Consider the following 15,212-nt stretch of genomic DNA (forward strand, 5'->3'; position numbering starts at 1 on the left):
GGGTGCGTTCGTGTGATGAACAGTTGTGTCAAATAGTGTGTGTGTTCTGAAATTGATCTGTGTCTTGAGAATTTGATTAGGGTGTGTTTTAGTGTGTCTGTATATTTCATATTGTTCTAGTGTGTTGAGTTCTTGGTTTTTGGGTTGTATGTGTAGGATTTCCATGTCTGTATTTTTGTTATTGTATGTGTGGTTAGCATTAGTTATGTGTTCGGCACATGTAGATGTATTGTGTCCTCTGGTTATTGTTTTAATGTGTTCTTTGTATCGAGTTTGGAATGATCTGCCTGTCTGTCCAATGTAGAAACTGTCGCAACCATTAGTTTGTATACGCTTGTATGGTTGTATTTGTTTGAGTTGTTTGTGTGTTGAGATGTCTTTGTAGTATGTTTTCTGTTCTGTATGCTATGTTGTATTTCTGTTTTCTGAATGAGGCTGCGATCTTGTGTGTGTTTTTGTTTTCGTATGTTAGTGTGATGTATTTCTTGTGTTCACACAAACAACACAAACAAATAAATACAACCACACAGGCGTATACAAACTCACATGCAATAGTTGCGACAGTTTCTACATTGGACAGACAGGCAGATCATTCCAAACTCGATACAAAGAACACATTAAAACAATAACCAGAGGACACAATACATCTACATATGCCGAACACATAACTAATGCTAACCACACATACAATAACATAAATACAGACATAGAAATCCTACACATACAACCCAAAAACCAAAAACTCAACACACTAGAACAATATGAAATATACAGACACACTAAAACACACCCTAATCAAATTCTCAACACAGAGATCAATTTCAGAACACACACAATATTTGACACAACTCTTCATCACACGAACGCACCCACACAACAGGCAGCGAAGTTGAGATAGCGCCGAGATCTAGTAGGCTCTGAGGATGGTGTCAAGTAACACCGAAACAGCTGTAAGCCACATATGCTTACATAATTAACACGAGTAAGGCCGCCACTTAATCAATTATTTATATTCAAGTGTTAAAAGTAGTGTACGAAAGATTCAATAATAACCTAACAAAAGGAGAAAAATATAAAATAATGAGTACTAACACGTTTCTTCGAAGTACATCGGGGCGAAGGACATTGTAAATAAAAAAAAAAGTCCATCTTTTACCAATTGAACTACCCGGCCTTTTTTCTTTCGAGTACATGCCTATAATTCGTCGTTGAATGAAAAAAAAGAAATCTGAAAATAATTCACCAAGAAATTTATTTTGAATTGCTTACTCAAGGCACGACAGACGGCTTTTGAACATTGCATTCCTTAAGTAGATACACCAGCTCTTTCATTTTTTTTTCAACTGCGCATACTTTGGTGAGCACTTTCTGATTTGCTCTTGATGATAAAGCAAAATCCGAAATAAGTGAAGTAACAAAAGCCTCAACAAAATCTTACCACTAAATCTAAAATCAGTATCACGCTGCACACATCTCACCTTAAAACTAAACATTGTGAAACGAGTTGTTTAGCATGAAAACCGGTGGCACGTGTAGCTGGCATTGTGTAACAAAAATAAGGTGTTTCAGGTCTATTTAAGTGTGGGTGACAAATATTTATTACACAAACGTCCCAGTCCTAGAAAGCAGTCATGTGACTTACTGCATGTGTGTTAATCGATAGGCTAAAGATACTTTTCTCATATTTTTAGCCGCATAGTGTTACAATAAAAATGATATCACTATCGTAGCAACAGGAGATATCTATTCATAATCATGTAAGAGGTTTGAGTCCTTTTCACACAGGATGAACTAACTAGCAGTAGTGAAAATGCACATTGCAATATGTGTCGGTATTACCTAAGTTATATTTCAGTTTATAATAACATCAATATGGAAAAATAAATATTTACAAAAATTAAAGTAAGTAGAATAGGCTAATACCTAATTTTTGGGACGATTAATAATCTCAAGTCTCTTCTAACGCTGTGAAGCAGTGAGTGAGTGAATGAGTGAGTCAATTGGCGGATGAGAGTGGATGTGAATGTGAGTGTTTGAGTATGTCAGTCAGTTGGCGGGCGACAGGCGGGGTGAGTGGGTGAGTGTGTAAGTGAAGAGTGAGATAATAAGTCAGTGGGCGGACAGGGTTAGGGTAAGTGGGTAATTTTGTGAGTGAATGAGTAGTAATTTAACAAAATAATATACCTAATAGCCTATTTAAAATTCGGCCCATAAAGTTTTAACTGTCCAAGCTCTGTTATATTAAAGTAATTAAAATTAATATGTGGAATAAACATCCACAATATTCCACCGCTGTGGTCTCGTGGTAACGTGTTCGCTCCCGAAACCAGCGGAGTGAGGTTTTTTCCGGGTTTTTCCCTCACCCCTATGGATGAGTATCAAGTAACTTTATCAGGCGTATGGAACCCCACTCATTCTCGCCACTTCCTTCCCCCCTCAACATCCTTTCCTCATTATTCCGATAATCTTCCTTGGTTTTCAGATCGCGCCTCCGGCGGCCCTCCGAAACTGCTAGCGCTCTCGACCGGCCTCCATGGATATGTCAAAGCGTGGTAGTTGGTGAACCAGCAGCGGAACCCACTCCCCTCCCGACGGGAGAGATGGCCTACACCTCAGACCGTTGAGGCTTCGGGGGAGGGGAGTACACCTCAGACCGTTTGAGTGGGGAATGTGGGGATCTGTTGGGGGGAATGGTACACGGACTTAGAGGGATGGTGTGATTGGTCGTTTGGGTGTTGGCAGTTAGGTCGGTTCGGTCGGTGGGTGCGGTCGATGGGCTTGCAACTCATCCCAGGGGCGCACAATAGACCTCAGGTCGCGGTGCACAGAGATGTTCCTCTCCCGGCCTCACAGAGAGAAAAAAAATCCACAATTTAGGAACCGCGATTTCAATTTTTAATTCGATGTTTTAGAATTAACTAATGATGTCTATAGATATTGGTAGTTATAAATAAACTGAAGAATTTAAATGTAACTATTATTTTACTAAAGCACTTAAACTTATTGAGTGTAATAATTGTAACTTTAACATACCGAAAATCTTAAGATTGATTGTGAAAATTTTGTCGCTTATGTCAGTGAAGTATTACATTTCGCCTTATGTAATAGAAATCACTGGTCTGTATTAATAGTTGGTTTCGTGTATACATTAGGCTTAATGTCAATACAACTGGCGGATGATGGTGTTGTCGTGGTGGTGACGACGTTGAAGGAGATGATTTGGTCAACGGGAGTAATTCAATTCAATTCAATTTATTAAGCCATTACACATACAGTGATAGGCTTCGTCACAAAAAAAAAAAACAACAAAAAAAAAACAAAAATTTGAAATACACATATAATTGAAAACAGTAATTAGAATGAAAACACAAAACATTTTGAAACTCTAAACTTAATGAAAACACTTCACTCTTATGTAATAATTGTAACTAATCTAAATAACTTTATTTATTAAAAAACAATTTCGTATGAATTTATGTTAAGAAGCTCATCTACAGAGTAGAAAGGATTAATTAAAAGCCAATTATAAAATCTAGCTTTGAAACTATTGGTTGGTAACTTATAATATTGACTGGGAAGCTTATTATATAATTTCATCCCCATGACAGAAAAATTTGTACTAGTTTTGTGTAATCTACAGTATGGAATATTAATTTGTTCACTATTTCTAATTTCATGATCGTGTATATTGGCTATTAATGAGTAATTGTCTATATTTTGTCGAGTGTAAAGGACTAGGTCGTATATATATATATATATATATATATATATATATATATATATATAATTTATGACAGTTAATATCTGTGATTATTTAAAAAGAGGTCGACAATGTTCAAGATAGTTTGATTGGCATAGAATTCTAATGGCTTTCCTTTGAAAAATCAAGACACTCCCAATTTTGCTACCATTTCTCCAGAAAATTAAGGCATACCTAATTATCGACTGAAAGAACGAAAAGTAGGCACATCCTAAATAATTTTGAGAAACACAAGTCACTAATTTCTTTAATAAATATATAACTCTTGATAATTTTGTGCATATATATTAAATATGTTTTTCCCATGTTAAACTGGAATCTATAAAAAATCCTAGAAATTTGGTATAGTTTTGTATATTGTCCTTTTTTATTACATGATTTAGGGTAAAAGTTATGTTGATAGTCTTTTCTTGATTAAGCAAAAAACCATTAGTACTACAAGAAAACCTGCAAAAACCACTTTCTGTTTGGTCGTACTCAGTATTTAAGACTTAAAAAAATATGTTTAGGAATCTATTCTTATTCCGATGGCGTGTAACTGACGTGTCATCCTTTAGTCTTGCGATCCAGTAAGGCTTTGAAGAAAAGTAACTACCGGTACTCTTCTTCATCCTGGCTTGACGGCTAGGTACTGAAGATGCGGAATCTATTGCTAATAGTGCATTTGATTTTGAGGAAATGTGCCTCTAAATAATTGCGTTGTGTATTAGCCTAAACATTCCTGTTACTTTCATTGTTGATTTTTTCTATCAAAATGGCCTCGAAAACATTGAGCCCATTTATATTATTTTGTGATCTATCTATCTCTGTCCAGAAACATATTTTCATACCCATAAAATTTACTTTAATATGCATCATGTGTACAGTGCATCATACTTAATTTCTTAACTTTTATTTACAGGTTTCAGTGCGGTCATCCCTGGATTTCCACGCTATTCAGTAGTTGGAGATAGTCGTAATGGAGTGTATAACCTGAGGATTGTGAATGCATCTCTAGATGATGATGCAGAATACCAGTGTCAAGTCGGTCCAGCGAGGTTCAACAAGGCAATCCGAGCCAACGCGAGGCTTAGTGTTATATGTAAGTGTGTTCGCATAAACGTACCGATATTTTATATACAGAGTGAACAATTGTTAATAACTTCTTAAATTTTTATTTTACAAAAAAAAAGTTTTATACAAAAACTGTCGGAGATAAATCATACACTATTATGCCAGTATTCGAAAACAGTTATTCAGACATACAGGGTGTAACAGTAAGCTATTTTTTAAATGGCACCCTATATAAAAATTTACATATTTCGAATCCCCATTAAATTTTACGTTTCAATGCGTAGAAAGTTTACCCATTCTCCCTTTCTTGTCTCTCAACTATTTATTTAACTTGTATACTGTATATACATATATAAGCCATATTTATGCTTTATGTAATTCAAAATTATTTACGCTGTGTAAGTATATACAGGGACATTATTTTATTTTTACTAACATTTCTAATATTAACTTGGCTACACCTTTGGATCAACGATTAAGAACCGGAAACACCGTTTACTACCCCCTTCCACGACTGGAGTTCGATGATATTGCGTAAAATACAAACAAATCACTTTACTAGGTATAGGAGGGAAGAAAAGTACTTCATCCATTTACGTAAACTAGGAAATATTGCGATTTTGAGTTTGATCATTTTCATTAGGTTTTTGTTTAATCAAAATACAGTATAGTATTAACAATGAGTGTTTTTACTCACGAACTGAGCTGTCCATGCGGACGTATTCATTATCAGTATATATTATACTGTCTGCAGCACATTAGAGTACACTATAGAGAATGAAGTTAAATTGAAAAATAGGCCTAATCATAATATGGATATTTAAACACATTTTTTTAAAATGGTGGCCGTTCATTTCGTTACAGGTTTCAGTTCTAATGTGCATATTATCGCACTATAGGCTATTGTACGTAATTCCAATTACCAGGTTCGTACTTCGTATCAATAACTCATGTTGAAATAATTCTGTACCTACTCTATAAAAGAGACCTTACGTACTGTAAATTCAATCTTCACTTCTGCCCGATCCGAAAAGATAAAATTACTCAGACATGCTATCTACTGTCCGTCCAAGTGGTTACGTCGCAGCTTCGCAGAAAGGGAGGAAATCACGTGACAGTTAATTACTTAACGAGGCCCTTTTATTTAAGTTATTTTAAACAATTGTATGGGTATAATATTACGTAGACGTCCAATTCCTAACAGAAATTAATGTTCGCAGAAAAGAGCTAAGACAGCCCAGCCACTAGTATTTACAGAGAGGCGAATAGAAGCAGGTGGGGGAAACTGGGATGCAACGTAGGCAAATGGAAAATGATGCAATATTGAAAGCTCTTTCGTCACTGGAAAACGCAAACATATTTTTGGAACGTACTGTTTACTATGACCGTAAGGCTACTATGACTGTATATGCGGTCTTGGATCTGTGTGGAGGACGGTTGAACTTCGTTAGTAGAAAGGGTGAGAGTGAAGTACATTCAAAAACTCAGGTACAATAAAAATTGAAGTAAAAATAAAATGATGTCCCTGTACAAAAATACACATAAGTGCAAAATACAGATAAATGGCAATACATATATGTAGAATAAAATAATGCTTAAAAAACAATGAGGATATAATGTTTAATAATTTTGAGAACCGAATGAGCAGAGTCTAGGTACCGTGGCAAAATTGCTTTGTTTTCAGCTATATTTTTCTTGTGTTTATTATCCATTGTCTTTGTCTTTCTTTTCCAATAATGCGATTTTTAAACTAATAATTATGAAAAAGTTAAAATGCTTACCTTTATTTTCTATATAAAGTAAACTACGCTCTATGTTACTGTGTCATATAGAATTAATTGCACATTCTCCTAATATAATACTCAAGGATTTAACAGTTTAAATTGACATAATTTCAGATATTTGAGTAATTTAAGGAGTGACGTACGAATAGAACAACAGTAATCTCAGAGTTAAAAAATTGTAATAGTTCAAATTATAGGCTACTTAAATCAGTAAAAAAAAGAAATAAAAAATAAGTGTAATTCAAAGGTATCCCGTTCATCTGTAAAGCGCATAGCGAAGGTAACATTTTGACTTCCAGTCACTATTTCTTCCTCTGGCGGGATCCACATAGTCCTCTTTCCGAAGTCCGGAAAGACGAATCCAAGCAACTATGGGCCGTTTAGCCCCCTCAGTTTTCTTAGAGTGTTGCCTCAGATAAGGAACAAACAGTTTGGATTTCATCCTGGCCGTTCTACTATACTTTAGATTTTAAAATCTTCGCAAGACAGAGGACTGAGTACAAAGCGTGTCATAACTGCAGCAAGGTATCGACAAGTTTTGGCATGAGAAACTCATGAGTAAGTTACTTATTGATATGGGAGTTCCACATGGAATGGCACATTTCATTTCGGGACATCTCCGAGGACGCATGTTCAAGACCCGATAGACGCATGTTTCTCAACTCCTCGTCAAACTCGAGCAGGAGTTCCTCAAGGATGTCATTGGAACCCTACTGTTTAATGTATATATCAGTAACATTCTCTTTTGCTAAATGCACGGAAGAAAAAGTAATTAGGCTCTATATGTATGAAGATGAAACTGCCCTCTTGGCTATGGGCAGAATTTACAGGTTAACGTCCCTAGATTACAGCCTATTGTAGATCGCTTTCAGCCTTGGTTCCGTAACTGGAGGCTCAAGATCAATGTAAAGAAATGCCAGGCCAAACTCTTTTCAATAAGAGCAAGGTTCGAAGTTATACATCATCGCCCACGCTTTTCGGCCAACAAATTTCGTGGATGCAATCAATTAAATAGGCTACTTATAGAACATAATGGACTCTCAACTTACCTTCGAGATTACAACCACTCTATTCTTTGTAACGCCAACAGACTGATAGTGCCACTCCATCTGACTCTGGTGGTCTTCTTTGTTTTTTACTTGGTTATTTAACGACGCAGTATCAACTACGAGGTTATTTAACGTAGTTGGAATTGGTGATAGTGAGATGATATTTGGCGAGATGAGGTCGAAAATTTGCTATAGATTACCTGACATTTGCCTTACGGTTGGGGAAAATCTCTGAAAAAAAATAATCAGGTAATCAGCCCAAGCGGAAATCGAACTCGTATCCGAGTTCTACTACGGATTGGCAGGCAAAACGCCTTAGCCGACTGATCTACGCCGGTGGCTTGGTTGTCTTAACTCCTGATGAAATTGAAATCGGACTTAATGTGATGATGCCCTCATTCGCTTTTCATAACTTTTGCCGCACCAGCATATGGGCACGCTGCGGTGTACCCACATCCGCAAACTTTTAAGTTATTCAAACCAGACGATTCATCTCCGCCGAGTCGCCTCGTAATGAGCTAAATTTGACAACTATTGACGCACTTACCGCTTAACTTCCAAGAAACCTGTACGCGGTAGTTCGTGCCAACCTCAACCCAATCATATCTGACTTCAGCCTAGGGATAGGAGGAGGTACGAACGCGATCCACTAGGTTTCTTATAAAGAAGGTAGATAAGGAGGCCGGCGTTATCCCCCGCTTTAGTTAGCAAACACTTACCTTCTAGTCTAGTCGCTAGAATACTGTACCCGCTGCTAAAATGTCTGGAATAATACTTCATCATTTCTAATTCCTTCCCCATGCCTAATTTGAGTTTATGGGGCTGGCTGTGGCACAGAGACCTGCACAACGGCCCAGCCCATGGGCTGCTTCCGCACTGGACCGCACTGGGCTTCACAGTCTCGCACGTGACGTCACCGCGCGGGCCGGGCTGCTTGTGAAGCGGTTTTTTGTGGTGGGTTGGTATCAAAGCATCGAGCTCAGGGTTCCTCTTCTATCAGTTACTTGTTGAGTTTGTGCGGGTTTGTGCTTGTGTGTACGGTTCGATCAATGATCAGCTACTTTTTCAAACGTTTTAGTTTTTGATTTCTGTTTTTCAAGATGAGTCCAAATAATGGTGCATCGCAAAGAAAATACAGTTTCTGTGACGAAGGTTTTCCGGGCTTAGATGCCGTGGTCTACCAGTCTACCACGGCATATCAACCTGGAAAACCTTCATCACAAACACCAGCCGTGAAAGTCTACATGCTAAAATAGTCTCTCTAGAGAAAAAGTACTCGAGGAGAAAATCGCTGCTAGAGAGTTTAAAAGAACAAAGTCGGATGGAAATTTAAATTGTACCACTGGGACAGTTTTAAATCTGTGTTCGAAAACAGTAGAAAATAATTTCATTTTATATGTTGTCCGGTATGCGGGAAACTATGTGCTCATCCAATGAGTGTGACTGTTATCTCATATATGTCCCGTCATCCATGCGTTGCAAATCACAAAACTTGAAGTGACCATGGGAAATGTGTACCCATACCGTCGCAGGAGTTGATAACTGAGAAATGTGTGTCCATCTGTGCATGGAATATGAGGTCATTTGGGATAGTTGACGGCGAACGCTTCCTGGTTCTCGCACAGACATTAAAAATACTGGAGTTACGTATGGAAAAGTGAGTGCCAAACATGCCATCCTCCATTCGACAACAGTGTGGCAATCCATGAAGGATAAAAGTCAACTGCTGATCTCACTTCCACATGCATCGACAGAGGTGAACGATCATCCAATTAGGACTGAGGTATGGTCTGGTAGCTCAGTGCCAGTACTAAGCAAGTGACTTCAGTCATATGTTGGAATTTCAGTAACATATATTTCCAATTGACCCTCGGGCATAAATTTTTCACGGTAAAAACTGATATAATCTATCTAAACGGGTTAGGAACTCACGCCCGACGAGCTCAGCCTCGGCTCCTTATCCCCTGTCTCTTGGTGAAGTGTCGCTAGCTGACTAAATTACGAGTAGATATCTGAATATTTGTCAAAATATTGAAAATATTTGTTCTACTCACTTCATGATAAAATAAATTACAAAGAGGGATTAAGTAATTAAGCATGGTGTATTTCATTCACATATAACTGTATGCACATAAACATTCGTGTTCCTGATGATCACAGTCATGGTGCCATATCATGTGGGCTATCTGCAGGGAAATAATCCAGCACTGAGAATTATAGATTTAGTTAGGTGATATTGAAAGAGGAAAATATGCATATTAGACTGGGGAATTTGTGGGCAGTCTTGCAAACATACCTTTTGCAAATTTATTTTGTTATTCCTTAGGGGCAGAATGTAACGGTCTCATACTCCGTATTCTGGGGCAGTTATACTTACAGAACTCCCACATCAATAACAGAGATATCATTTGTAACTATGCAAAAGAGACTTTTCAAAATGTAATGTTGCTTCAGTGCATCGTAGTATTTCCTTTCTCGTTCTTTTAGTTTCATCGTTGCATTATTGATTGGCTTTAGTTTGTCGTTGCTGTTAAATTTATTCTTCCGCCCTAATGAATTCTCACGCAATAAAGACAAACGATGTCTTTATGTAACTAATATGGAGCTACATTAGTCCTAATATATTTTGATAATTAACTTTTATTATTTATAACAAAAATTATCTAAATAAGTAGCGCCAATTAGCGGAGTGAAACTGAAATATTAATTTCTAGTTTTGGCCACGGACTCACTAATACGTTACATTTTTACATTTTTCACCACCACCACAGTCACTACCACCACCACCACAGTCACTACCACCACCACCACTATTATCATCATCATTAGCGTCGTCGTCATCATCATCATCATCATCATCATCATAACCACCACGAATTGAAAAATCATAACGAGATATATTTACATCTGTTTGCCACTTCATCACTTCTACTACTACTACTACTACTACTACTACTACTACTACTACTACTACTACTACTACTAGTACTACTACTATTATTACTACTACTATTACTACTACTACTGCTGCTGCTACTCTAATAGCATTAAAATAGGAATCCGTGGGGAGATGGTCCTGACAGAGAATTCATGGAGAAGGAAGAAAACATTCTTGTTAGAAACTTTTCATTTAACATAGAACATAGTAGTTTGAACATAGCATATAAAAGTATAATCGGCCTTGTCAAATAACCTATTAATCCTACACTTGCGGTCTTACTAATAAAAACTCTCTGTATAGACGTTTAACTCTCTTATACTTATACAATGAGTAGCTCGTTTATAAGTTGTGTGTAAATTCCTTACTAATAATCACTACATACGTCGTGTATAACAGTGTAACTATTACACAGCTACATCATAGTTTCGTCATTACTTCGTTACGAAAGGTAATAGAATATCTGAGATTCTATATTGCATCCGGTAGAGCGCTCTAGTGTGCCGTGTTAGGAATCGATAGTACAACTGGCTCTGATCGATTACCACACTGTATTTTGGTCAAAGAGTACAAACTACAGCAGTAATATTCTACTTATTCTGTGCTCTTTGGTGTGTTCTTCTGTGGTTACAAGGCATCCATCATCATAAAATTACAGTCGATACGAACCTCTCTTTATCCTCTCAGATACGAACAGCTGTTAGAGGGGCGGCCATTTTTTCTCTATATACAACGCTTAAACAAGGGGTTTCGTATATATAACTACTGCAAAGCAATTCCCATTGTATAGTTACATATTGTTTATACGTCCATTGCTTATGCATGGTTTATTAGCAGGGAAAGGATTTATATGTAAATACATATTTACTTATAAAGCTAATATAATTTATATTTTGCATTATCTTTATGTTTCACAATGTGTAGGGTTGAAAAATCCTACTTTTATTTTCCATATTTTTCCATATTTTAGAGTTTAGTACATATTTTCGTTAATTTCCATATATTTTCCATATTTCATATAAAACAGTCCATATTATATTAGGTTTAACAATAAAACAAAACAAAATTCCATTAACTTTTAAAAATACATTTCAACAATAGAGATTTAAACACATGTTCAGTAATCCCTTTAACATCAGAGTTATTTGAAAATTAGCAGTCCTATCAACAATGGGAAAGTAAGTTACAAAACTGTATTAATTTAATTTAAAATTTTTAACAGACTTCAGTTGTGCAGCTCAACAGTTAAATGCCAGTCAGAGTACACATAGGTTCAGTTTTGTAAATCATACTATAAAGACGGTAAATATGCCAAAAGTACGTCATTCAGTCAATTTAAAATCAAAACTAACAAGTTACATTTCAGAATTTAAAGAAGATGGTTTATCAACTGACAATAAAATATTATTTTGTAATTTGTGTCAGTGTGCAGTATCATCTACACAAAAGTTCCTGGTGCAACAACACATTACAACTAGTAAACATCAGGCCAACAAACAACTAAATTCCAAGCAGAGACAATTGTTTTTAACACAACCAACAACATCGAATGTAAGATCTGAGTTTAACATCGACCTGTGCCGTTCTCTCATCTCTGCTGATATTCCTCTCTACAAACTAAAGAATAAGGTCTTCAGGGAATTCCTTGAAAAATATACTCAACATACAATCCCGGATGAGTCAACACTTAGGAAGACGTATGCTCCATCCATCTACGATGAGACAATACAGAAGATAAGAGATGAAATTAAAGATAGTTCAATTTGGGTTTCCATTGATGAGACTCCCGACAAAGAAGGTAGACTTGTTGGTAATGTAGTTATCGGTTTGTTAAGTGAACAATATTCTGAACGAATTCTTTTACATTGTGATGTTCTAGAAAAGTGCAATAACAAAACTATAGTTAAACTGTTCAACGAAGCTATGGGTATCCTGTGGCCATAGGGTATTATGTACGATAATGTGTTATTCTTTATTAGCGATGCTGCCCCTTATATGGTCAAAGCTGGACAAGCATTATCTGTTGTATATCCTAAATTGACTCATTTTACTTGTGTGGCGCATGCATTTCATCGTGTGGCAGAAGTGGTCAGAGACAATTTCCCTAAAGTAGATTTGTTGATTTCATCAGTGAAAAAAGTATTTCTCAAAGCTCCCAGTAGAGTTAACGTGTTGAAAGAAATGTACCCTGAAATTCCATTGCCACCAAAGCCAATTTTAACTAGATGGGGTACATGGCTAGAAGCAGTTGAATATTATGCCGAACATATAGACTCTATTAACAATGTTCTCCTTGCATTGGACTCTGAAGATGCAGTCTCAATTGATACTGCGAAAACAGTTACCTGTGACATAAGTGTGAAGAATGACTTAGCTCACATTCAGCATACATTTTCATGCATCATAAAAACGCTCAAAAGTCTCCAAAATAGGCACCTTTCACTATCTGAAAGTTTTGAAATTATAAATAGTACTGTGGAACAACTGAATCGTGGTAGAGGTAAAGTTGCAGATGCAGTAAGAGCTAAGGTGGACACTGTACTTTCAAAAAACCCTGGATATGAAGAACTACAAAAGGTTGTTGCTGTGATGAGTGGTGAATCAACAGTGAAGATTAACTTGGACTTATCCCCAGCAGACATTGTGAAATTGAATTATGTACCAGTTACTTCTTGTGACGTCGAACGCTCTTTTAGTCAGTATAAATCTATCCTCAGAGACAATAGAAGAAGATTCACTTTTCAGCACTTGAAAGAAATGTTTGTAACCTATTGTTATGGTAACAGACAATAAAAATTGTGTTTTGTTGAAACTACATTGGAAGATAAGGTACGTCCATTATATTTTTTGTTTAGTTTGATTAAAATGTACCAATATTTAACGTACATAGTCATTTTTTTATAATTTTAAGTCCATATTTAATTCCATATTTTGGTAAAAATCCATATTTAATTCCATATTTTGGTAAAAATAACTACATATATATTTACATATTTCATATATTTTTAGTCCATATAAATCCGTTCCCTGTTTATTAGTCATGTTTTCTGTCTTTATTCTGCATAAGTCTCGTATAAGAACTATACACGGTTTATTAGTAAGACCGTTACTATATAAAGATAATATTATACAATAAAACATTGATTGAAAAACACGAAAATATATAGACTCTATGGTTAATGAAGTCATTAGATCAAGCATTTTCAACCTGGTGCTCGCGAGCACCATAGTGCTCTTTTAATGCAATTTGGTGCTCTCGTCTTGCGAGTAAAAAAGTGCTCGCGAGCACTAATGCTTCTGAGATCCTTTTTCATAGGCTCCATGTTTTACAAATGTTTTCATTATAGGTTTTCCTATATTTCCTGAACCACCTGTAACTATGGCTATTTTTTCCATTTAGAAGTTTCATATATTAATTTTTATAAACTTATCTATCAATTGAATTACAAGCTGTAACTGCAATACAAACTTTGTTGTACGAGTCGGAACAAACAGTGTTCCTATCCATCCATTATACTAGTTTAGCGACCGAATAGGCCTTCCCGTATTTCATGGTGTATAATTCATATCAATTCAGTGTGGACTTACTCAGAAAAATCAATATTATTCAAGCTACTCGCGATAATTGACAGATCTCCAATCCTTCTTAGCGCTGAAATGTTAAATACGTAGCTATGTTCAGGACGAGCTACCAATGCGAAAAAAACTTTCTCGCTTGGGAAATACCTCACTAACAAAGCACCTTCGCGCTTAATTTACTGATCCGCATCTAAGCGACTTCTACTTTGACATCACTGAAATGTTGAATAACATTCAAATTCAAGGATCACATTACACTGGTGAATATTTTAAAAAGTATATTTTATTTGCTGTTTAATTTATTTATGTATTAATATATTAAACCTCTTCGATTTCGTGGTTCTCCCTCACTTAGTATTACATATGGGCGGTGCTCACAACCTTAACAAGGTTGAGAACCCCTGCATTAGATTATGCATGTGACGAGTACAAGAAATCGTGAACACTAAAACATTAATACTCTAAAAGAACATTTAACCCCATTTTTTTTTTAATTTTCTTGTCTAATTCCTTTATTTATTAATTGTGGTACCTTATTATAGGGTACAAGAACTCTGTGAGACATACTGCTTACACTTACAGCGATTCTGTAAGAGTAGTAATGTAAATTGTTATTCTTTACTATATTTCTGAGTGTTCGGATTTGTATTTTTCTGCCGAGGAAAATCTCAGCGCATTACGGGAACTTGTAATAATAATAATGTTGATTATAATAATTGTAATAATAATAATAATAATCATCATCATCACCATCATCATAATAAGAGTAAATGTAATATAATGGGTAAGGAATAGCAGAAGAACTTGTATTATTTATTTATTTATTTATTTATTTATTTATTTACTTATTTGTTTGTTTGTTTGTTTGTTTGTTTGTTTGTTCGTTCGTTCGTTCGTTCGTTCGTTCGTTCGTTCGTTCGTTCGTTCGTTCGTTCGGTCGTTCGTTCGGTCGTTCATTCATTTATTTATTATTTTAGTTGGCCGGGTTAAGGCTGTAAGGCTTTCTCTTACACAGGAAGAACTTATGTTATAAATATTAGAAATTTCTG

The 15,212-nt window shown here is 35.9% G+C and overlaps 1 protein-coding gene across 1 annotated transcript in view; it reads left to right on the forward strand.

Annotated features, from left to right (window-relative positions):
• The window catches only part of sns (sticks and stones), a 116,246-nt gene that overhangs the window by 12,083 nt on the left and 88,951 nt on the right, over positions 1 to 15,212 (forward strand). The window contains exon 2 of the mRNA XM_069812584.1: positions 4,662 to 4,841. Within this exon, the coding sequence (XP_069668685.1) occupies positions 4,662 to 4,841 (180 nt within the window). The remainder of the gene's footprint in view (positions 1 to 4,661; positions 4,842 to 15,212) is intronic.

Source organism: Periplaneta americana, chromosome 16, assembly GCF_040183065.1.
Source record: "Periplaneta americana isolate PAMFEO1 chromosome 16, P.americana_PAMFEO1_priV1, whole genome shotgun sequence".
Taxonomy (NCBI): domain Eukaryota; kingdom Metazoa; phylum Arthropoda; class Insecta; order Blattodea; family Blattidae; genus Periplaneta; species Periplaneta americana.